This window comes from Dermacentor albipictus, unplaced genomic scaffold (genome assembly GCF_038994185.2).
Source record: "Dermacentor albipictus isolate Rhodes 1998 colony unplaced genomic scaffold, USDA_Dalb.pri_finalv2 scaffold_22, whole genome shotgun sequence".
Lineage (NCBI taxonomy): Eukaryota > Metazoa > Arthropoda > Arachnida > Ixodida > Ixodidae > Dermacentor > Dermacentor albipictus.
Window position 1 is genome coordinate 282511 of NW_027225576.1, and position 26193 is coordinate 308703.

The 26193-nt window shown below is 45.5% G+C and overlaps 2 protein-coding genes across 2 annotated transcripts in view; one reads left to right on the forward strand and one right to left on the reverse strand.

The window, feature by feature from the left end:
• LOC139052412 (valine--tRNA ligase, mitochondrial-like) overlaps nucleotides 1–9708 on the forward strand; it is a gene marked incomplete at its 5' end in the record, with an annotated part of 290547 nt that extends 280839 nt beyond the window's left edge. The window contains 2 exons of the mRNA XM_070529506.1: nucleotides 2139–2276; nucleotides 9366–9708. Coding sequence (XP_070385607.1) covers nucleotides 2139–2276; nucleotides 9366–9410 — 183 coding nt within the window. The remainder of the gene's footprint in view (nucleotides 1–2138; nucleotides 2277–9365) is intronic.
• LOC135897083 (uncharacterized) overlaps nucleotides 1–26193 on the reverse strand; it is a 497858-nt gene that overhangs the window by 88988 nt on the left and 382677 nt on the right. The window lies entirely within an intron of this gene.

Below are 26193 nucleotides of genomic sequence, written 5' to 3' on the forward strand. Positions count from 1 at the left end.
TTCGTGCTCAGCACATACATTGATTTCCTCTTGAGGGTATGTTGTTAACATAGGTTTCCCATCAGAAAGCATTTGTTAAAGTGACACCTAAATGTTTACCCTGAAATACACAAGTGAGAGGTGTGTAGGTAAAATGTAGGTAAAATCAGATATGTTTATTTTTTTTTATTTACATAATACTGCAGACCTCATGTGGTCCAAGCAGGAAGGGCAGATAACAAGGCATATTTACAAACGCCATGAAGTTATTGCATAGACAAAAGGTTGGATACATGATACAAATGAGCGAAACAAGTCAAAGGAAATGCATTGGACATCAATCAGCACATCAAAATTCATTTCTAAGATTTCTTTCAAAACTGTCACTTGAGACAATCTGTTCAGGCAGTGCATTCCAATTGTTTATTGTGTGCGGAAAGTACGAGTATTTAAACAAGTTTGTTTTAGCAAAATATGGTGTTAGGGCATGGGTATGTTGGTGACGGGTTTTTCGTGTAGTGGAAGGCGTAACATAAGGTGAAGAAGAAATTCCAAACTTTCCCTGGATGAGTGAATGAAGAAATGTTAATCGAGCAATTTTCCGTCTTATATGAAGAGGTTTAATTTCGCTGGAGGCCATTAAAGCAGATGGGGAATCAGTTCTCTTGAATTTATTGTAAATGAAGCGCACAGCATGTCTTTGCACGTTTTCTATTTTTGCTATATCTTTTTTGGTGTGCGGGTCCCACACTATAGCCGCATAGTCAAGTTTGGGCCGAATAAGAGAGTTATAGGCTAATAGCTTAACGTGACTGGGTGCTCCTTTGAGCTTGTGTTTCAAAAATCCAAGTTTTTTTAACGCAGATTAACATATGTAATCAACATGGTCACTCCAGTTAAGCTGTGAATTTATTAAAACGCCTAAATATTTGTATTTTTCGACTTCCGAGATAGTAGTGCCGTAAGCAGAGTAACTAAAGGGGATAGTTCTTTCTACTTACTGTTAGCATTACTTATCCTTGGGTATATAGAGTCATCTGCCACACCTCATGAGTGGAGGTGAGTGTGAATGCGAGTGAGTGCCAGTGAGTATGAATGGACATGAGTGCAAATGAGTGCCAGTGAGAGAGCGGCGGTGAGTGCAAGCATGAGTGGGCCCTTGTGAGTGTCAGTGGAGGTGAGCGTGAACGTGAGGGAATGCGGGGCCTAGAAAAATTGCGGTGAGTGAGTGTGAGTGAGTAATCTCCCACACGCCGACCTATGCCTGTGTGTTCCACAGCGCGTGTGATGTAGTACCGTTGCAAGCGTACTGCATGCTTTTGTCAGGTGAAAACTGAAACATGCCACTGTTCCCTGCTGCAGGCGGCACAAAGTGAGTGTCGTGTTTTGCTCTGGCAGTATCACAGGCATTGCATTCCGGCGTCGCCCACAAGCTCGATTTCGTTTTGGTTTCACAAAGGTAAATGACAACAAGTAATTGAATGACAGCGATTCCTTAGGCACCATCGGCTGCACATGCATCGGCGTCTCGTGCCACAATGATTCACGCCAAGTGGGTACATGAAAACTTCTCGCCAAAATACCCCGCTCAAAAAAGCTGCCGACTCGGGCTGAATTCGAGGAGCGCAAACATAAGCTTGCTGAAGCCGCAGAAACGACAACGGCCATCTTGGGCTGCTTGGCTCCACCAACTTGGCGCACGTCGGCATGTTGTGCTGCAGCAATGGGTGCAATGCTTCGCACTGTGTAAATGTAAACCGAGTTAAATCTTCCCGCATTTTTGGTGACTTAGAATCGTACAGTTTCCCAGTTTGTGCATTCTTTCATGCGTCTTTTTCGAAAACGTATGAACGAGGTTCTACTGTATTATTGAAGACTCGCGCATTGCGCGGAAAATTATGTTTCTCAAAACAGGGTATATTACTCAATGTTTTCGTTAACTGCAGAGAATAAACCACGCACCCCCCTTTTTTTTTTTTCACCGAGCACGTTACATATTATAACCTCAAGGAAGTAAAAGAAGGTTTAGAAAATTTTTGCAGTTTTCTAGGAAAACAATTTGGAAGTGAAAGGGTTAAGTGTGGCAGCTAGCAAGTACAATAAGCATTATTAAAACTTTGGTAGTGACATGGGAAATGGGTGACCTCTTTTGCATGCAGAGAGAAGCAGTTCAGGTGGCAGTGCAGCAGCGCCTCAAGCAGCTCCTCAGCAGGCTTAACTCCTTGAAGCAGCGCCAGTCGCACCCAAGGTACAGGTTCCAGAACTCTGCTGTAGAGCAGGCCCGACACATCGAGAAGGTGAGCCCTCGGATGCTATTCACGAAGTCAAACCATTCTAGCTGGTTCACGGCTGTAGAGCAGCAACTCGGAACTCCCTTAAGGGAATTGTGCCTTAAACCAAACATTAAAAAAAATCTTTATTCTTAAGATATATCAGATATAACAATTAGCAGCCGTTGTACCTACAGCTTTTGCAGTAGTTCTATGGTGAAATAAACTGCTTACTACAATGCTGTCAGGCCCTGTTATTTGTTATAATAATTCAATCTGCTTATCTGGCTACTAGGTGTGTGCACGCAAAGAAAAAAATATTGTGGCAGAGCCCATGTCACGATGACTTTCGATGGTAATGCGTTAGCATTGATTCGATATAGCAATATAGCAACACAATGTATTGCCACCACAAAACAAGTTATGTATGAGGGGTGTACTGTAACAGTATTCGTCTTTCACGCTTTCGGTGGAGGGATACTATCAATGGGACTTTTGAAACATGATGGTGGGTTGCACTACCAAGCTCTTCTTACTTTGTCTAATGTCCTATATACCTCTCTTTAAAAAAAAAAAAAATATGCAAAGAATTTCCAGCATCAAACTTTCTTACCACTATTGAGAAATGTGTTTTTATACACCTCCATTGTTTGCGATCTCCCTACTTTTCTGCCACCGAACCTCCAATCGCCTCTTACTAATCTCTATTGCGAACATGTTTACTTTCCTCCTGCTATCTCTGAACCCAAGGGCTTCAGGAGGCCAGAGGAGCCTAAACTGATAGCTGAGCAGATATCTTCACATTCTAATAAAACATGTTCCGTCATTTCCCTAGCTTTCTCAGGCATGTACAGTAAGTACATGCTTCTTCTTCCTTGGTTTACCTCGCTTTATAACTGTGCGTTCTAAGGCATCCTGATCTCGCTTGTGCTTTATTATGGCTGCATTTCTTTTCGCCTTTGCTATTATTGTTGTTTACTGTGCTTCCATATACAGTGAAACCTCGTTAAACCGTAGTCGGCCGGAGCTCGGAAAAAGTACGTACTAAACGGTAGTACTGTTTAAGCGAAATAGCATGAGATCGCCCACTTACCTGTCGATAACGGAACTCAGAAAGAGTGCGATGAAAGGGGAAAAAACATGCAGTATTTATTCACTTCGCGGGACGTAAGTGTTATTTTCGTTTGATGTCGCGGCGGCCTAGCACGACGACAGCGGCCTCAAACTTACTGAAGCTGCGTGCCAGCTTCTCAGCCAGCCCCCCTCTTCTCGGCAAACACTCGCACGGCACGACAGATTCCTCGTTGGCGTTACGTATTCTCCGTGCACGCGCGCAGTAGTGCTGCATAAGTCCCGTGGCGCCTTTTTCATTGCCGGGTGCCGGAGTCCGGAAAACTTTTCGTTTGGAATAGTTACGTTATCGCGCCCCTGTTCTTGCGACGATCGCATTCACGAGGCTGACGTAACGCGCAGCTTCTGCCGCTGTCGGGCCTGAATAGCCCGTGCTGTCGCTTTCCGTGTCTTCCTCATCACTGTCGCTAGTTGACACTTCGGCAACAACAGCGGCAACGATGGTGAAAAGTCGAACCTCGTAGCCGACATCTCTTCGCGGTCGCAGCAGTGCTGCCGAGCAACTTCGCATTCCAAATGCCACACACTGTAGTCAACAGCAGATGTATGTCGCAGGCCAGCGCCGACTTCTTCGTGTCACGTTCGGTAGCACGGACGATGTCTAATTTTTCTTCTATGCTGAGCACCCGGCGTCTTTTTTATCCTAGCTTTGACATGATGCGAGTCCTCGCTTGCACGACGCCACAACGCTCTCTGGCATGGCGTCCATGGATGGATGGATGGATGGCGGCTATACCCTTTGTAACGGGCGGCGGCTGGCGCCACCTAGCCTTTTGCTCCCCCCTCCTATTTTATTATTATTCTTTTTTTTTCTATCTTTATATCCTCTTTTTTTTTTTCTCAACCTAGTTTTTACTTCCCTTCCCCCCCCCCCAAGATAACTATCTAAAACAGTAGAGGAAACATTTTGTCCCCGATTTATGTTATTATCTATCCCTTGACTTCCTCCACCAATCCTCTAGCCTCCCCTTCGTTACTGCCATAGAGTTTCTCACTATAACACCTAGAGGGTAATCTGGCGCCACCGTCTATGGGAGTTTCTTAAGGGGGCACCGTGCCGTCATGGGAATGACGGTATATGTGTCTGCGAGGCTCGTGTTGGCTGGTGTTGTAAGAGGCTTAGTCTAAAACGTGGATATGACTACGCAAATAACGCGTTCTCAAAGTAAAATCTTCATGAAATGTTTCCATTCACGCATATTACATCTTTACTCACCCACGATGCATGACCAAGCGAAGAAAAGCAAGAACAGACGACCAACTGTTTCACAGCGAGCGCGAATCTTGTCGTCTGCTCTCCAACTTTAGCGGCCCGCTGATACTTTTTACGTAACATGTAGTCGTACACACAATAACAAGTTCTCATAGTTGAACAGAACATGTTTTCGCGTAATAATAAAGCTAAAACAGCTTTTCACGTGCTGTTCTAGTAGAAAATGAACCATTGTGACAGACGGAACGGTACTTGCCAAGCGCGTCTTCAAGGTGTCCTGTCTCTACGAGAACGATGCCAATCCGAATCCACAATATACCGGCATTCCCATGCATACCACAGCGCAGCAGCGCCAGATTTCCCTCTAGGTCATGTAGTGAGAAACTCTATGGTTACTGCCACTCTTTTCTCGTCTATGCGGCGTCGAAATGATGTTGATGTTGATGCGGCTTCACGTGCAAACGCACAGGGCGCTTGGAGGCCGTTGTACCGATCTCTGAGGCTTGTTGTTCTGCCGGGCCGCCCGATGGAAACGACGCACCGCCGTGTTTGCGCGACGAAAAGTGGAAACGCTACGTTTTAACCGATGCGTACGCAATAAGCTGGTACGGTTTATGCGGATACAAAATACATTATGTTCAATGGCCGCTGAGTCGGGGAATTGACTTTACTACTTTTAAACCGAAACTACTGTTTAAGCGGGTACGGTTTAACGAGGTTTTACTGTATGTATTTCCTTTGTTTATTCATACGCCAGTGTACTTGTATTTTTTTACCCAAGGTATTTCCTAGCTCTACAGTCTAATCCCGGTACAAGGACGTTCACTACAACGAAATTTTTGCCACAACGAAGATTTTTCGTATCACATAGAAGGTAATGCATCAGAATTCCCTCCAAAACGAACTACTTTGCGGACACATTTTCTCTTCAACAAAGTTTTTACGGAGCAGACGTGAGCAAAATTATTTAAACTGTAGTTCATCAAAACCCCTAGAACTGTTTTTTCATGCCTTGACGAACCATCAACCTTGATAGCGTGAAAAAAAAAAAAAAAGAACACGCACACAAACTGGACCTGCTCGGGCCATGACGCAACGTACACAAAACAGAAAGCCGCCATGCGGCGTTGTGGATGGCGATGCAACGCGCCCTTTGGAGGAGCATCTGAGCTCCGAGGAAACGTTTTGGGTCATATTGGTTAGGAAAATGGTGTGCATACAAATAACATGCAGGCAATTATTTTATTTTTATAGTATTTCTAATTATTCATTCTCTACATAGCTTCGTGAAAATGGCTCCGGTGTACAACAGCAATTACTATACGAAGTAATGGTCGTGAAGTGAAATCCCGGTAGGGTGCGTGGAGGCGTTCAAGTGATGCATGCTTGACACTGCATGATTGTGCGCCATTTGGTCATTGTCTCTCGAAGCTGTTGGATTGTCAGCTGAAGCATGTCACACCTGACAAGAAAACGCAAGTTTTTGTCGCTAGAACGGACGCTATTGGCGTGAAATGAAATGCGAACAGCAGAGAGCATAACTGAAGCTATAATGCTCCCCCTATATACTGCAATATTTTCATTTCTGTTATGGTTCTCTTTTATTCCAAAGGAGAAAAGGTGACCATGTAGTAATGATGACTGTGCAAACTGTACCACGTGCACTGCTGCTCGCATTTCATTTGACGCCGATAGCACATACGGTTTCGTCGCACAGGGCAAAAACGCTCACCCTGTACAATGTTATATTTTAGGTTCTGTTTTATTTTTATTTTCTCTTTTTCAAATGAAATAGGACCAAAGCAGAAACTAAAGGGGGAGCAGTATTGTGCAGTGTGGTCATATAGGATGTGCTCACCTGTCAGTGGTGTTCACTGGACAGCTGGTACTATACCTTCAGTTATGTTCTCTGCTGGTCGTGTTTCATTTGACGCTGATAGTACATCATAAACAGGGGCGGGAATAAAGGGCACCCCTGTCTCAGTCCCTTGGTGATACAGTTTAGCCCGGTTATAACGAAGTCGGTGGGAATCGGAAATCACTTCGCTATATCCGCTATTTCGTAATATGTGGACTATGAAAAAAAAAAATGCAAACATGGGCATACCGATTTATTGTCGCTGGAAGAAGTGGTCCAGCGTCCCCTGAACACGTTTCGCGAGTGCGGACTTAGGGATTGCGGCTTCCATGCCATCCACCTGCGAACCAAAAATCTGGTTGAACTCCGGACTCCCGAGGTACATCCGTAGCGTGTCAACAGCTGCGATGGCCGCTGCGGAGCTGACCGGCTTAGGGGCCCAACTAGCATCGTCGCATTCGCTGTCGGAGGCGCTGTCTGCCAAGGTCTCTTCCATGACACTCCCGGCAAGTTCTTCAGTCGTGAAGTCCTCGGTGGCAACAAGGTCTTCGTCGGCGAAAACGAAGTCCATGTGACTTAGACCCGCAGGCACAAGGTTCTAGTCGCTAGTGGAATCCCAAAGCTGCTCCAAGCAGGCCGTCGCAGTGGCAGCATCAGCGGTTGCAGCGACGTCAATCGCGGTTGCTTCATCCCCAGCAACCCCCTGGTCCATGGGCTCCAGCTTGGCAGTAGTGTTTGGGGGCAGGAACAAAACCTCTACGACGCAGACGACGCCACGAAAGGACGCCGTCAGCCGAATTTTGCTCTTATTTTCGCGGAAAAAATCGCCTCAAGGACGCAAAAATGTGTTGATTGACAGATTATTTTTTGGTTGGTATTAAATCTCTTCGTTATATCCGCTGACGCCTTCTTATTTACTTCAATAAAACCGGACCCAAAATGTATTGAAAATGCAAAAATGGGAAGGGGAAATTGAAATCCTTTCGTTACAACCGATATTTCGCTATAAGTGGCTTCGTTATAACCAGGCTAGATTGTATCAACTTTCTCCTCGATCCTCATCCCTTGCCATTCAACGCAAATGGTATTTTTAGGTAAATCTCGCTCAAACGCTGTATACAGTTGTTGCATAAGTCTTCACCTTTCAGAATATCCAACAAAATGTTGCAGTCTACATTGTCATACGCTCCAGTAATATCTAAAAAAGCCACATATAACAGTCGCGTTTCTTATCTGGATATTTCAGTATACCGAGGAAGAACAAATAAGTTATCATCCAAACACCTACCTATTCTATAGTCATTCAGATATCCTCCCAATATGCCATATGTTCTGCCCATGTTTGCAGATTTAATTTAATCACCTGCATTGCTAACCTGTAGATTACCCGTGTAATGGGCCTATATACAAGGGAATTCTTTTTCCTCTTATGCAGGCTTCATGGTGGCGGTGCCATATAGTGCCGCCACCACGATGCCTGCGTGTGGCCTCCAAAATGCATGGTGCGCTGTTCCGTGCAAACGTTGAGAAATGTGTCATGTGGCAACCGCGCTCCTCTCTCCGCTTCTTTCTAGACACAAGTGCGCCATCTAGTGGCACTGCCAAGAAGCCTGCACATAGCCTCCGAGATGAGAAATCTGGCAAGCCACTGCCCGCAAACTCCGAAAATTGTCCCCTTGTTCTCCACACACTCAGTGACTGAAGTTGGCGAGAGGTTCATTGAAGAGCAGCACATACCCAGTACATTCATGGCGCTGCTCGTTAAAGAAACATTGCCATGAAAGGCGTTATTTGAATAGCAGCACATACCCAGTGCATTTGTAGTGCAGCCTGCTACTGTGCCGTGTTGCTGTCCCTAAGGAACCCTCCTGACATTGGTTCGATTCCGCTCATGATCAGAGAAACTTAAGGGATCTTTTAGTCGTTGCAGAGCAGCACGTTCCCAGTGGCACATGCCTGGTTACACAAGTTGGCATGAAGGAGGTTCATTGGAGACCAGCACAGAACAAGTGGCACATACGCAGTGCTCCAAGTCGGCACCAAAGAGTTTCTTAAACAGCAGTACCCACCCAATCCTGCATCTTACAGTGACCCATGTCAGCGGGAAAGAAGTTCATTGAAGAGCGGCACGGATGTACACATTGCCACATACTCAGTGACTGAAGTTGGTCTGATGGTTGGTTTCAAACACCGTTACCTCAGCACAGTAGCGCTATGCGCTACCCATTTGACCACGGACTACCCAGTGACCAAAGTAGACAGGAAAATGGTTAGGTGCAAACATACATAGATATAGAAACAAACGAACATAGATGCATGCATACCTACATACATGCATGCATACATACTAGTCTCCGGAAAGTGCGTGAAGTACTCTAAGAATGTTAACGCATTAAAACATGCAATTCTTGAGAAAAAGTTGATGCAGACCGCCACACCCGTCCCACACCTTCGCCACACTCTCCTTTGTGCCGCACACACCGCATGGCACACCTGCATTGCATTTACCTGCGCATTGCCGGCCTCGCACACCCCTCTGATACACAAGCTGGCTGGGCCTCAGTCGGAAGGGTGGAAGGGAGACAGGAGAGAGGCTCGGCTCCCTTTGAAAATAACGGCAAATATGTGCTTTAGTGAACATCAACTAGACAGCAAATGGTTATTGTGCAGATATACCTTTATTTAGCAGAAAAGAAATAATAATTTTTTTACTTTGTTTTGCATTTTGCACGAAGCCTAATCTGGTGAAAAGTTGCATATTTCCTCAACTTGTGAAAAACGTTGCCACAATTGAAGCGCCTTTAATACTACTTGCAGAAGGTTTCGGTCCGGGAAGCAAAAGAAGAAAGTCATTCATGTTTTTCCTCTTTCAGTGACAATCTTTGCTTGAATTTGCCTTTTCTTTTTATTGCAGATTGCCGACATGAAGAAAGAAATCGAAAGGCTGCAGGAACTATAGCGTTGCACAGACACAGTTGTCCTGCTGAGTGTTCGTGAAGCCCAAGTATGGCAAGGCGTAAGGATGACAATCCTTACGGATAAATGTGATCCCGGTGCTTAGTTCACCTAAGTGGTTCTCCCTGAACATAAGTGCTCCTTTGTCTTTATTATGCAACAACCATGTGATCTCATAAGGTGGCTGTTTAAATAAGGTCAGTTTGCTCCAAAAGGGGGAACAAGCTCTGCAGGAAGTGTTCAACATAATGCTGTGTTTGCATCATGATGGTGATGAACAAAGTTAGCAAATCTGACTGTTATAGCTTGGCTTCTGGTATTGTGGAGTTCATTTCCAGCAAAAATTGTCAAACATTTCTTGTTTTTGTTTCTGCTTCCGAAAATCTGTGTTTAAATGTGGTGCCCTCTGAAAGAGATGAATAGGTAGTGATTATTGGTGAAAAAAGCCTCAAAGGGACACCCAGTTTGTGCTCCTGACTGCACTGCTTGAAGTCTTTCTGTTACCAACAAAATGAATTTGAAACAATCGTACAAAATGAAGGGAATAGGTTGGGCTTTCCATTGCATTTTTGCTGGAGAACTTATATAAACGAAATGAGAAGCAATATACATTAGCAGAGCAGATGAAGCTTTAATCATAGGCACAAATAAGTTAATCAGACATGGTCAGATTTGTGGTTCTCTTAAATCACAGAAGCCAAATGGACATTTTCATGTTGATGTTGACTGCGTTAATTATTTATCACATGCCGTATCAGTCACGGCAGTTTCAGCTCTTGAAATCACGACAGGTTTATTGGTATTTATGCCTGACAGAGGAAAATGAAAATTCAGATTATCTCAATAGTAAACTTGGAACTGCTTTTTCATTTTTCATTTTATTTTTTATTTAGCAAATACTGCCAGCCTATATTACAGGCCTTAGGCAGGAGTGGGGTGCAGAAATCGTAAAAACAGAGAAAACATACATGCCAACAGAAGTAGCAAACAAGACTCGACCAGAGCCTGAAGCACAGTGTAAAATCAAGTACACAAGCAAAACATGGCTCAAAACACAGATTATATATGTGCCCTATGCTTCACTCAGGGCTTGTAGAAACAAGTTCACCATTTCGGAACTGACCACGTTTCCAGGCAGACCATTTAATTGAACAATAGTATGAGGAAATAATGACTATTAAAAACATTTGTTTTACACGAAAATGCGCCAACTTTTTTAGAATGATAGGAATGCATAGGGCGGTGGGTAAAGAGCTCAACTAAAATGCCTTCTTCCAGTTTTGTTTTATTAAGGTAACTAGAATAATTTTAGTCGTTCGCGGTGACATCGCATGGCCAGCTATTCGAGTCCTGCGGTGTGCCGTTAGGCTGTTTGGAATATATTCCAGCTGTGACAATTAAATATAAACCTGACTGCTTTGCGTTGGCCATTTTCTAGTTTCAGTTTGTTAGTTTCGGTCCAGGGATCCCATACTGCCGCAGTATATTCTGATAGCAGTCGTACATAGGTTTTATCAGCTAAAAGCTTTATTTCTGGAGTAGATTGTGCTAGTGTTCTCCTCAAGTAATGCAGTTGTCCTAGGGCATTTTTTTTTTTCAATATACGAGATATCCACATTCCATCGAAGGTCAGAGGTTATGTCAATTCCTAAGTATTTAAAGGTATTTCCAACTAATTGAGGTTTGTTGGCTATGCGATATGTAAAATTTAAATGATTATTTTTACGTGTGACAGTCACTGCTACAATCATTTTGGAATTCACAGTCATTTGCTACGTAGAGCACCAATTTTCTATTGCAGATAAGGGATTGCCTAAAGGACCCCTGAAATGGTTCGCACAAATTTTGTAGATGCGTAGGGTTAGCTATAGTTAATCATTTGCACCACAATTTGTGTGAAGCATCTCATATTAAGAGAGCTATGGACGACTACAAGTTACCCTCCTTCATAGTCATGCATTTTCTCCTCAACTCGTTTGCCGAGTGATCGGGGCTAAGCTCCACCTTCACTTGCTCTGCGTCATGAAGGCACATCGTGTCATCTACTTCTGGTTCTTTAGGAGCGCGCGCGAGGCCTATCCAAACTCTCCACCAGCTGCTTGGCAATCGACCCCAAGCGAGAGCTGTTGACGCAGCATGCGTTGCGAGCATTCTGTCGTAGCGCGTAGCATTCTGTCGTAGTGGAGTCATAGTGCTCGTGAAAAGACTGAGACTGACTCTTACTGCAAAGGTCTCGTGAAAATGCAGCATGATGTAACACAAGCAGGTGAGGCTGTGGTCCGGAAGTGCTTAAGTGTAAAGAGAAATTGTTGTTGTTCATTCTCTTTGAGTTACTTTCTTTTTAGAGAAACAAATTAACTAACATTCCAACTATTACGAACAACATTTGTTCACCATAAAGTTGGAAAAATTATTTATGGCGCACCATGGCCAGCCAATCGGATAGCTCGCCCTACTAACGTCATTGGGGCAGATCATGTCTAATGGGTAGGGGCGGCTTAAAATTCAGCCAAGGGATGTGCTGCGATCGGCAGCGATGTGCATCTTTAAGACCTATAATGAATTACGTGCTTTACGTGAAGCACTTGATGTGTCAATTAACTATCAGAAGTGTCTACTCTAACGACTCGGTAAGTTTCTACAAATTCGTTAGAATTGTTTCAGGGTCCCTTTAAAGAAAGTAGGTTGTTAGAACTAGAAATTTCTTGATAAATTATACAATCATCCGCAAGCAGTCGTATTTTAAGATGTATATTTTTCAGCAATGTTGTTAGTGAACACTAGAAATAAAAGGTGACCAAGGACAGAGCCCTGTGGAATACCAGAATACGCTGGGACTGCATCAGAAAGAACACCGCCGACAACTACGCTTTGACGTCTGTGCGAAAGATAGGCTTCAATCCACGAAAGTAGGCAATCGTGTTTTAATATGGGTTTTAATTTCAGGAATAATTTTTGATGCGATACACGGTCGAACGCCTTCTTGCAGTCAAGAAAAACGATATCGACTTTACTTCGCCTTTCAAATGCCGCTGCTAAATGGCGAACAGTTGCAATCAGTTGCGTTATAGTGGAAAGGCTGACGGAACTCGTGCTGACGGGGTTCAGTAATGTGATTCTCCTCGAGAAAATTGGTTATGTGTTTATAGATGATGTGTCCTAGCAATTTTATGAAAATGCGCAAAAGAGAAATCGCCCTGTAGGAAGAAGGTGCTGATGGGTTTCATTCTTTAGGAAGGAACTGCATCAGCGCTCTGTCGATTTCTCTGAGCAGAAAGGAAATGGCCTATCTGGAAAATGCTGGGTTGCGCGTGCGATGATTTCCACTCGTTTTAGCCGGCATAAATACCATGCTTTTCTGAAATAAAATTCTGTTGATAGTTAGCGCAGGTCCTGTCCTCTTTCTTGTCGGTGTCAATTCAATCCAGGGCTGTGACTTCAATTGATGCAACTAGCCCAAAACTCCGCACTCCATTCAGTTGGCCTCTGCACTGCTGAATTCACGGGACCGCCCCATTCAAATGCAGAGTTACAGAATGGCAATGTATTAAATGGGAACATAATAGATTCGAGTCAGTGGGCCTTAGGTCGGGACCATGAAAATACAACAATGAAGAATGTACTAATGCTGTTCCATTGTACATAATTTATGTAAACTTGGCACTGCAGATTACTGCCTTGCTTGGAAATCTTCAAAAAGTCCACACAGTGCTTTATGCTGAGATAAGGATTCTGAGCTGCATCTTTTTAGCCATTCACCTCACATGTAAGATGTCTTAGGCAGGAAATGAAAATATGAATAATTCTTGCCCATTGTTCAGACACTTATGATTGAAATTTAGAACTTTCAAGCTTCGAAAGCACGCTGCAGCATGCTGAATTTCGTATGGACAACTCTCACATATCACCGAAAGCTGCTTTGTGATTAATTTTTTTTTCTCTTCAGTTAAACAATAATAATAATAATACTTTATTGATGACTTGAGAATGATACAGTGGAAGAATCGGGCCTGCCAAAGCCACAGTGGGCTTGAACGGCAGTGCCTGGCAGACAGCGACAAAGCCATCAGTAACTCGTTATTAGACAACAGTGAGAAAAAAAAACACACACACACACATGACAAGCTTCCCATCACGCATTAATGTGTCTAAGAGCCTTTCTAAGACCATATTTCGTTTTCACATCTTGTATGCTTTGAGGAAGTAAATTAAAGGGACCCTGAAACGATTTTGGCGATTTTCTACAAACGTACTGAGTCGTTAGAGTAGGTCCTTCTGATCATTAATTGACACATCTAAGTGCTCTGCGTAAAGCGTGTAATTTATTATAAGGTTTTAAAAATGCACATCGCTGTCGATCGCAGCGCACTGCTCGGCGGAATTTTAAGCCGCCCCTACCCATATGATGCAAATAACCCATATGACGTCACATGGGCGAGCTATCTGATTGGCTGACCAGGGCGCGTGGTCGATCATTTTTCCAACTTTATGGTGAACAAATGATGCTCGTAATAGTTGGAATGTTAGTTACTTTGTTTTTGTAAAAAGAAAATAACTTAAAGAGAATACACAAGAATAGTTTTTTAGTACACTTGAGCACTTCTGGCACACAGCAAGTGTCGTCTGCTTGTGTTACAACGTGCGCAGTCTTTGACGAGAGCTCCGCCGTCAGTGTCGATCAGTCTTTTCGTGAGCACGATGAATCACCCTTGTTGCGTTGTGGGCTGCAGACGTAGCGACTGGAAAGATGTGAAGTTGCGAAATCGTGTCTCTCTTCAAGGCAGCATACGAGTGAACTGGCTGCTCCGCATCGGACTGCGGCTATCCGATAGGCGCCAGGATTTGCGCGTTTGTGGCCGTCACTTTACAGCGGAAGATTACTAACGCAATAGCGTTTCGCAAGTCCGGTATTAGGGCAAACACAAGCGCAAGGGGACAGGGTCTGGCCGCTTGACTGCGCCGGGATGAGCCATGAGATGAGCAGAAAGGTAAATGTGAATGGTCTGCACGGTGCAGCCACCTGGTGGCACAGAGCTCAACCATACACAGTAGCAGCAACGAAGTGCATTCTTCTTTGCTGCTGGTGTGTATTTTTCGCAGGAGTGTAATCATCAACACGTTGTTCTTATAAATGTTTAAAATGGTTTACACTTGGTTAGAGCAATATTAGCGCTTTGTTTGGCTGGTTAAGCGCTGCGCCAACAAGTGTCTGGACCGTGCAGACCGATCAGGCCGCTCACGTACGTCTCCTCCATAGTTCCTTCATCAGCTTGAGTTTATGCCTCCAGTCATTTGCCGATATGACCAGCTTGCCTGTGGCTAACGGAATACCAGACACATTCGGCGCTACGACAGAATGCTCGCAACGCACGCTGCTTCGATGGCTCTCGGTCGACGGCCAAGCGGCCAGCGGAGAGGTCTCGCGCGGGAGGAGGCGTGCTCCAACAACCGGAAGTGGACGATGTGACGTCGCATCTTGACGCAGGACCAGTGAAGGCGGAGCTTAGCGCCGCTCGCTCGGCGAGCGAGTTGAGGAGGAAAGGCATGGCTAGGGAGGAGGGTAACTTCTAATCGCTTGTAACTCCATTAATACGTAACGCTTCACTTAAATTGTGGTGCGAATGTTCTACTTAAGCTGTACCCTACGCGCCTACAAAATTTGTCCGAACCGTTTCAGGGGCCCTTTAAACATTGCTGGGACATAATAGTTACGAAGTCTTCTACCATATCTCGTCTTACAGCGGGGTGTAACATAAGGATTCTTTGGTCTCGGGGAACGAACAGGCACATAAGGAATTTTATACTGACTTATCCAAAAATGTTTTAAGATAACAGTTTCAAGCAGCAAAGAATTGAAATCAGGTAAAGACAAAGTTTTGAACACATCAGATTTGGGGGAGACATCATAAGCAACATGCTTCAGAATGCCATGAAGGACGGAGTTGACCCGGCTTACCAAATGTTGAGCGCCATGACCATATGTAGATATCCCATACCGGATTACACTGTAGCATATGGCATGTACAACAAGCTTTCGGACAGACAATGGCATGTAAAATTTTATATTATACAAAACACAAGACACTGCGCGAAGTTTTTGACAAATATATGCGAAATGAGAGTTCCAGGATAAATCACTGTCAAAAAAGACACCAAGGTATTTAATTGAACAAGCATATTGCACAGGGGCACACGAACACGGATTGCAATGTGATGTGTGCAAATATAATGGGGACGATAGGGTAACTTGCTTGACAGGGTTGTGGAAACAGATTAGTTGAGTTTTGGACGCATTGATATGGACTACATTATTCTGAAACCAGTCCATCACTTTTGTTGTTGCCATTTGTAAAGAAGAGATGGCATCAGTGTAACTTCGAGCGTGTGAAACAAGGACAGTGTCATCAGCATACTGATATAATGTGACGTTCACAACATTAGCTAAATCGTTAAAATATAAATTAAATAATAACGGACTTAAAATTGAACCTTGGGGGACGCCAGCTTTAATTTCGGTCAGGTTGCTACGAAATTTTCCTATAGACACAAGTTGGTGCCTATGAGATAAGAAGTTTTCCAGAAGCCGCAAAAAAGCACCCCGAAAGCCTAGCAAAGAAAGTTTGGTTAGCAGTATACTATGGCAGACGCTGTCAAACGCTTTGCGAAGGTCTAGAAACAGTGCACAAACAAGCAATCTGGTTGTGTTCAAACGCAGAGTTTAGTGTATCGGAAAAATCTTCAAGCAGCAACTGTGTACCCCGATTCGGCACGAAACCATATTGGCTTGGAGATAACACGCCATGATTGCTTAAAAAGCTGCTCATTGTCTTGAGCAGATGTTTTTCCAATATCTGCCCAATGCATGAAAGGATCGAAATAGGCCGGTAGTTTTCAATATTGCTGCGTGCGCCACTTTTAAAAGGAGGAATGACCAGCGCATTCTTCAGATTATCGGGAATGATACCAGTGTTAATAATGTTGTTTAAAATTAGTAGTAGCTAGCACATCTTTTATTGCTTCGAAAGTTCTGCACAGCTCTAATATTGAACTACCATCAATTCCAGGAGACTTATTTGGTTTTAGACTGAAAAGGATTGATTTGAGGTCATGTTCCGAAAACATGGGAAGAAGGACGGATTCTGAAATACTAGTTTGCAATGTGCAAATATCTGGATGAGGTCTCGCTACACCAGACACTTTTGAAAAAAATGAGTTAAAATCATTAGCGGTGGCAGTACCATTTGAAGAAAAATGAGACATCAGATCAACATGGCGATTAGCATTTACATCACCACCTCTAAGATTGTTAATTAGGGACCATGTTTTCCTGCTGTCATAACGAGCGTCCGTGAATTTTGCTCGTAAGTTATTGCGTTTTGCTAGACGTATCATAGCATTGACCTTATTTCGAAGCTCTTTGTACCGAAGCCGCAAAGCAGTACAATTAGGACTTCTCTTTGTTTGAACCCACAACAAGTCTTTTGCTTGTATTGCCGCGAGTATTTCTGTCGACATCCATTTTTGGTCCAATTTCTGTTGTTTGATTTTACAGGCCCGTGTAGCTGCAAGCCGGAAATCGGTGAACAGTGTTACAAAGTTGTCATAGGGGTCGCCTAGAGGAACAGTCATCAAAAAGTTATGCCAGTCGTGATTCATTACAAATTTTTCGAAAGCCAAGGGTCAACAATTGAGATTTGTTTGACTTCGTTTGGAGCGACCAAGTTGGTAGTGTCATCTGTTAGAGAGCAGCAGACCATGTAATGATCAGCAAGTTTCATTGTAATAACGGCAGATTTGACACTTAAGTTATGTGCACGTATATTTATATGATCTATGCAAGATGTGACAAGATGACCAGCAAGGAATTCTTCGCGTGTAGGTTCACAGATCGTGTTTTGCAAGCCCCATTTGGAAATCACGTCCAAATAATTGCCAACTGTCGTTGCTGAAGGGCGTAACGTATCTATGTTGACATCCCCAATTAGGCAAACATGGTCCATTGACGACATCGAGGCCAGGGCGACATCAAGTTCATCCAGGAATATACGACCGTTGAAACACGGTGGGCGATAAACCGCAAGCAGAATTAGTGACAAGGAAGGTGCGCAAAGATGCACTGCCACAATTTCAGCTTGGGAAAACGAGAAAGTCAGCTCAGTTGTCGCCCATGTGTCCCGGATGAAAACTACCACGCCTCCTCCCCTTTTAATTGGCCTAGTGTACGAAAAAAACTTGGTATCCAATAATCTGATACTGATTGATGGAGGCGGACGGAATGTTACAGTGGAATCTCGATGATACGAATCTCACGGGGTCACGAAAAATATTCGTATTAGCCGAAATTCGTATCATCGAAACAATTAAAACTAGCTAAATCAAAGAGTCAGAGGTGAACTCACTCAGACACAAGTACGTAAAAAGGATTTATTTCTAGTAGAAAATTCTCTAATGTCCTCTGCCTCTTTTTCTTTGTCAGGTCAATTAGCAGACTTTGTCCAAATCCATAAAAACGCGTGCACGTGTCGTTGCTGATTTCGTTCGCGCACGCCTCAGAACTTAGCGCGCATGCAGCGTTTCAGCCGCCTGTGGTGGGTCCTTCGCCGTCGCCCACGTCTAACACAAAGAACGCGGCCGGAAGCACAGCAGCCACTCCGTCCAATGGCACGCGGAAAGTGAAGAAAAGCACAAAAGCAACACAAGTGCCACCGCTTCAAACTCTTCGCGCCCAGTCGCGGCCTCTGCACCAAAAGAGAGAGGGAGAAATCGCGCTACTGCGCGCTGTTCTCTCTCACTGCCATCGGTGGGACTCATGCTCGTGGTCGCGTCCATCCGTGCGCTGGAATCGTGCCAACTGTGGTCTCTCCTCCGCGCAGCGGCGCAACCTCCTCCCTTCCTTAGCAACCGGCGCGCCGGTCAGGGGCGCAGCTGCGCATAGCAACCGTGACGTCACACAGTAGCGGTAGAACGGGCGCGCGCGCGTCGGCGGTGGCACCGCCGCTCCTTCGCCAGCCGTTTCGTTGCAGTCGAGTGAGAGGCCCGTTTTGCGCGCCATGCGGTTCGGGGAAGCGCCAGCGGACGCCGGATTCCCCCAACACCAAACGCCAGAAGAATAAGGAGAGAATGCGCATGCCACGAATGAGCATGTCACCAGATGCGAAAGCAAGGGAGGCAGAAAAGAAACGCCAACAGCGACTGATTAGATCGCCGGGTACCAAAGGCAGGGAAGCAGAACGAAAGCGGCAGCAGCGACAGGCGATATCGCCGAACACCAAAGCGAATGAATTGGAGCGCAGACCGCAGCAGCGTCTGGCTTTCGCCAAGCACACTTTGAAATTTCCAATGTCTTCGGTAATTTTCGTATCAACCGACGCGGGTCGAAAATTGATTCGTAACAACCATTCTCTAACACGTTGAAAAGTAATGGGGCTCGGCCGGGACCACAGAAAAATTCGTATCATCCAGAAATTCGTATCAGCCGTGATCGTATCATCGAGATTCCACTGTAATCTCGGTAAGTACGATCGCATCGAAATAGGAGTTGATAGGAGTAATTAAGGCCTGAAAATGGTCCCAATGTTTTCTAATACTACGAATGTTGACGGAAACAGCACGGAAGGTGCAACCATTAGGATTTGGGAAGAAACTAAGAACCTCGTTTAGATTAGTACTTGTCTTGAAGGCAACTTTGTTCATGCTCATGCAATACTCTCGAGATCAGATGCCTTATTGATATACAGAATAGGTGCATCTTCATCCCTCTTAGTCAGTATCCTGCCGTTTTTGGTCCAAACGAATTTAAATTTTGATTCTTTGCCTTTCTGCCTTGCCAGCCGATACAGCTCCTGTTGGGCACGCGAAATATTATCGTTGAAGTAAAGCCGTGGAAAGGTACTATCTTGAGCAAGTTCCCGTAGGATTCCTCGTGCAGCGAGCCATTGCTGTTTGGCCGAAACAGTGTGCATTTGCGCAAGGACTACAGGAATGGTATTGCTGCGCGCGGGAAGTCGTTGAACGGCAGAAACATCGGTCAGTTTGAATTCGGAAATGTTTAGCTTCGCCACCAGTCCTGACAGAAAGGAAGGCAAATCCTCGTTGGGGTTATATTGCAGGCCATGAATCTCAAAATTGCAGCGTCGGCTGTATTGCTCTAATTCACTAAGTTCAAAGCCAACCTTCTCAAGCAACTCAGCCTGGGCAACAATCTTAGAGGACAGTATCTACTTGCGTGCCAAGCTCGCCGACTGCTATCTGGTTCGCAGTTACTGTGGATGACACCGATTCATATTTAACAGCAAGGGAATCGAGCGACCCCTGTATCTGCAGAACAGTTCCTGCAGTTTTTTCTCCGATAGCTTTGAAGGTCAGTAGTTCTTCCACTCGACTAGCCAACATTTCAACTGTAGTCGTCAGCCGGTCCGTTTATCGTTTACAGTCAAAAGTTGCTGTTCTAGTACTCCATCATCCTATTTATTACCCATTGAAGGTTGCTTCACGGTTTGCGTCTTGCATGCCGGGCATACCCAAGATCCCCGTTTTGCTGCCGACATTTTTGAAAAAGTTGATTCAGCTACCGTCGAGCAGTTTTTACCCAGGTGGAAAGCTTCATTACAAACAGAGCACGTCAGAAACTTATCGTCTCGCGGCAATGGCTCAGCACAAGCGGTACAATCAGGCATTGTGGTGCAGTCGGCGGCAGAGAGCAAAATAGAAAAAAGAATGCGGGCAGGTGGTCGTTTCAACTCACCTGTCGACAGCAAAATAACAGATCAGTACATGGTACAGCTTTGCTGCCGACTGCGACAGGAGTCGGCGATAGCAGTCCTTTTGTAGACGGTAATCAGACTTGATTGGGCTGCCGAGATCAGGTGACCAAGGCGATGCGAGCAACGTAGGGCGACAGGGAACGAAGCCGATGTTGGTCCTTTGGTATCTTGATGCAAAAATCGGTGATCCAGGCAGCCAACACGCGTCAATGCGTGTTCCCTGATAGCCGGATCGGTCGCTTTCAGTGCGTGCGCAACCGGACAGCCTGTCGACAGCAAAATAACAGATCAGTACATGGTACAGCTTTGCCGCCGACTGCCAAAATAGATTACTTCAAAAAATAAAAATGCAGACCAGAAAGAGATACAACATACGGGCAGATTCAGGGAAGAAAAGACAGGAAAGCAGATTAATTTGACATGACATGACAAGAACTTTATTTGAGTCCTGAGGGACAGATCTTGGGGAGCCAAAACCGAAGGCTCCCGAAGATCAGGTCGGTGGCTCCGCCCACGATGGGACCGGGAGATCAAGTCCCGCCGCAATGTCGTGGGCCCTCTGGACAGCCTGGAGTTGAATGTGAAGATTGCTGCTCTTGAGAGATTCCTGCCATTGTTCTTTCGTGATGGGTGGAGAGGCGTTAAGGGCTGGGCACAGCTAGATCATGTGGTCAAAAGAGCATGAGTCATGACCACATTTGGGGCACGACTGTGAGCGTTCAGGATCTATCTTGTTAAGGGACCAAGGAGTGGGATATGAACGGGTTTGCAGGAGTCTGAGTGTGGTAGCCTGAGGTTTGTTCAATTTGGGGTGAGGGGGTGGAAATGTCCTCCTGCCTAGTCGATAATGAGAAACAATTTCGTGAAATATACATAACGGATCTTTGTGGATGTTGACCTCGTTCCAAGCTTGGCTACCCGCGACAGCGTGGTGCGTGAAATTGCGCGCTCTCCGGTGGGCCTGCTCGTTAGGATTACATCCAAGCGGGTTAATTGAGCTATCTAGACGGGCTGGGAACTACGAGATTTGGTATCCTCTTTCGCTGCTCTCGCCCTAGTCCTTTGAAGTGCTTTAATCACAATACTGTTCGCCTGTTCAGATATGATGGCGGACGAGAAGGATCTAACCGCCGTGCGTGAGTCCGAGAAGACGATAGCTGGAACTTTTGAGCTGTGAAAAGCCAGAGCGATCGGCGCTTGGTCCCCCATGCAGTTGTGGGCCGGTTTGCTTGAAAGCTCCAAACACCGAAATTGAGACCCGATGGCAATCGCACACAAAAGCATAAATCGGGTGTAGCCGACTAAGTGGTCATAAAAATACCGCCGTTTTCACGAGGCATTCTCAAAAGGCGCGCGGATGCCAAACAGTGACACTCAAACCGGACGAGCATGTGTCGCGTCGCCTACTTTCCATGACCGCTTCCCTGTCCGGCAGCGATGGCCACAAACAAAGCGTAGACGTGACCGAGAAGGTCAACGGTACATGTGGGGAGCGCAGGGGCGTTAGCGGTGGCAGTGACGAGCACACGTCCCTACCTTTTATCTTCACGCCCGTCTGCCCGAACGCTCCCATTCAGCTTGGACCATCTTCCCTTTTGTTCCGAGCAAGTGTGGAGACTTGACGGCTCCTCTACGGCGCCACCACTAAGCCGTACTTCTTTCCACGCGTGGGTGCCTCCCGTGTCCCCTCTTTGCAGAACCGACCTGCGTCCTTCGTTTCTGGTCGTTCGCCAAAGCAGCAGCGTGTGAAATCGTCCTGCGCTTTGTTGTACTCGCATAAACTGGGCAACACAACAGCAACTCCATAACCTCAAACTGATTCAAGGATTACAAGAACAATTAGCAGGGCGGTCATTTAATGTTAATGCTTTACTTCAGCCAGCCATATAATTAGCCTTAATTTTATACAACACAAAGCGATGGTGGGCAGTCATGCATGCGATGTATACTAGTAGAGACCGATTGCCGGCATGAATACCGCGGCGAGCACCTGCATCGCTGCCTGTTCATTCTCTCAGCGGCAACATGTCATGTTGTACGTATTGAGAGCAATGCAGTCACTGTGCCTGTGTAGTCATGTTTTTGTTTTTCTGCATCTCGTGCACTTAAGTGCAAAAACCTCATCATGTCTCAGGCGGAAGGACTAACCAAACCGAAACGGGACGGCATATATACTACGCACGCTAGGAATGAATTACCACAATCTGTACGGGGAAAAGAGGACGATAATGAGAGATATTCGTGACAAACTCCTAGTACCAAATATACCCAAGAACACGCATCCAGGTTACAACGAGGGCCTACGCAAGAGTAGAGCAAAGAAAATGATCCGAAGCTATGGGTCAGACAACAGAGCAACCTTCGTAGACGCGGCTGAATACCCACACAGAAATAGCTACGTGGCAGTAGTCGTAGGTCACACCCAAAAACCCCTTATAAGCGTGTCAGTTAATACCAAAGATTCTGAGACTGCAGAGGAAGCAGCCATTCCACTAGCATTGGTCTCCACAAATTCTCAATACATAATTAGCGATTCTCAGGCGGCCATTAGAAATGCAAAAGGTAGGATCTCTCCTGAGGCATGGCACATCACCAGAGTCAACGAAGCAAAATTCTCCAACGCAGAGAGGAACGGCAGTCGTATGCTCTGGCTCCCAGCGCATACCACTCCAGGCATTCCAGCAATCAACCCCAATGAGGTAGCACACCACAACGCTCGAAGTCTTACTTGCCAAGCTGAGCAAAGAGCGACTTCCATCGGTCAGGAGAACGCGGAGGAGGAGATCTGGAGAGAAAAAAGAAGGCAAATTAACAAGATTTAGCGGTATTGCCAAATTCGATCAAAATCTGAGGTGAGTATTACCACCGCGTCATACTAAACTGAACAAAGCTAAGCCTGTTACTTGGAGGCAATTACAAACAGAAACTTATACGTACGAGCCCCGTGCAACTAAAAACTTTCTACCACGATATATACGAGAGCAATATATGCAAGCTGTACAAGTCTGCTAGAGCCACCCTTCAACACTCTAAGGATCAACATAAAATGGCAGTCTCCCCGGAAAACCTACGGGCGCGGTGGTCGGCCGCGCTGGTCAGCTCGGAACTGCAAGACCAACTTTGGGCCGACCAACGAGCCATGGAGGCCGTGCGGGAGCAGCAGCTCCCAGTGGCCATCTAGGCGGCCCCAGGCCCAGGCCTCCCAATCCTCGGATTCCGAATGAAGTTATCTCACTCGCTCGCTCTAATTGCAACGTTTCCACTAGATTCAGGAGCTGTCATGTTGATTAATCTTGCCTGATTGGGCTGCGTAATTAGTCTCATGGAGTCATCAACATATGCTTTAAGTAGTGTCCTGGAATAGTACACAGGCACAAATTTAAACTTTGACGAAAAGTACATGTGGGCAGCTTGTACATACAAACACATGTAGCGTGTGTGATGCATACCCAATGTTGTAAAACATGTGATATCTGCGGTGTTCATTGTTGAAGATTAAGATTGTTAATTGCTCTCAGGTACACCCGTTAGAAAAATTGTAGTTGGTTGTGCACAGCAGAATTTAATAACGGCGTTTTGGTGTCTGTCTGTCCTCCTTTGTGGTGTTGAAGAGACCACTAAAGAGAAACATTAAATCTGTTTTAGACTGACAAACATTTTTTTCAAAACTGCATTGCACTCAATTTTCGCGATAACAGGTTGAGTATTAGGAATAGAAATGTAGGTCTAACAATTTTCGACTTGCGCGCGGTGCGCCAGTATGACATGAGAAATTTCAAAGTTTCTTCTGGTATTTGGCTCGTTGCTCAGCAAAAGCTCTTGAAACTTGTTAACGCGATTTTTCGGCTCTTTTAGAATACGATGTAGGTTATTCTTTACCACTGAAAAATTAACTAGGCCTGAGCACAGGCCGCGTCAAAATCTATGACATGACGGCCGCTGGTGCGGGAACTTCAAGGCGGTGGCGCCACCCGTCCTTGCGTTTGTTGTGACTCAGGGAGCCTCCTCACTGTAAAGTTGCTTCTTTGGAATTGTAGGAGGGTAATTTGCTGATACAGCTGAAATTATTTTTAAGTGAAGAAACACACGGACTAATAGCACTTATTGCGCTCGTTAGTATCGCTGTGGTTATCGCAGACCTCTTGCAGCAGTGTTGCGCAAGTTCTGCTAGAGGCTTTTCTGCAATCTTTTTATGCGAAGCATATTACTAGGGCTCAACCCAGCTCCTCGGGCGCGGCGGTGTCGCCTTCAATACCACGTGACACCGTGACGTCACGACAGAGGAGAAACGGGGCTCCAACTCGCGCCGAGCAGCTGCGCTTGCCTCTGCTAGGCACTCACGAGGTGAGCGAGCTGCTCGTTGGAAAGAGAAGCGAAGGTTGCGGCGTGCTACAGAGACTGTTTCTAGGTGGTTTTGCTACGGCGCTGCGACTACGCGCCCCGCATCGGACGCGGTGAGCGTCGAGCAACGCAGCGTTCGGCGCGACAACGAGATGTGCGCCTGAGGAAGCGCCGCACGCCTGAGCCGACGCCGACGACACCGGCTTTTCTGCGACACGAGCTCCTTAACGCTGTCGCGTTAAAATAAAGGCTAGTATGCTTCGCATCCTGGGCTTAACCATAGCTAAGCCACAGCCTTTTTCTTTTAGTTTGCAAATTGGTACTGCATAGTATAAAATTCATCATGAGGCACGGTGAAATTATTTTAAACTGGTTGTGCCGCACCTTAAATATGGCATTAGATGAGCTGGCAGCAAGGCATGCAACTGTATGCAACAAAAGAGACACTCCGCTTTTTTTTTACATTTCTTGGCGAACATTTGCCACTTTGACAATGTCTGTCTGTCCGTCCGTCCGTGCGTCTGTCTGTCTAGCCGCCTACGTCTTCGGGCTCTCATGGTCGTTTCTTTAACTTAATATGTGCCAAAATTGGCATAGTATGACAAGAGTGTATGATCAACATATATGATAGGTCATGACATGCGTGTCGTGTAATAAATGAAACAGCCGCCTATGTCTTCGTATGTACCAAAATTGGGATAGTGTGACAAGCTTATATGACGAACATAAATGATAGGTCATGACATGCGTGTCATGCAGGTCATGAAACAGCCACCTACGTCTTGGTGCTCTCATGGTCTTCTCATGGTCTTTTCGTTAACTTAATATATACGAAAATTGGCACAGTATGACAAGCATGTATGACGAACATAAATGACAGGTTGTGACATGCATGTCATGTAGGTCATGAAGCAGCTACTTATGTCTTGGTATGTACCAAAATTGGCATAGTGTGACAAGCGTATATGACGAACATAAATGATAGGTCATGACATGCGTGTCATGTAGGTCATGAAACAGCCGTCTACGTCTTGGTGCTCTCATGGTCGTTTCATTAATCTGATAGGCTCCCCGCACACTTCTGCGCATAACATTGATTCCCAGAGGGCGTGGGATCTGCCGGCTGTCTTTTTTTTTAAATTCTACTCCATTTGTAAGCCCCACAAAGCACCTGGAAAACATCTGCGCGATGCGGAAATGATGGAGTGGCATCGTGTTGGTTATTTGTTCAGTTAAGGTTCAGGTTCTTGGTTCAGTGCCCCCCTTGTACAGAGATGGTGGGCTCGCCGACCGACTTATGAAGGAGACACGGCTTGGTTTGTCCGCAAGGCTATAATAAACCCTGGACTGAAACATTTTATTAAAGGAGCACAATGTATGAATAGAATTTATTGATAGGAAAGACAGAGAGGTCGACCTGAGCTAGTGCGCTCTAGTCTGCTACTCTGTACTGGGGAAGAGGGAAGGGGAGTGAAAGTATTGGGATGGATGATGATGATAAGAGAAGTGGTGAGTGCTTATGTACATGAGACAGTTGCCTCGCTAGAGCCGCTCGTCGAGCTTGGTGTCCTGCAGGAACTTCAACAATGTTTTTGTGGCACGCATTGAAATTGCAGTGTCAGGCCATGGACCGAGAATAGCTTCCTCCGACAGTAGTTGTCTGCCAACGCTGGCTAGGAAACT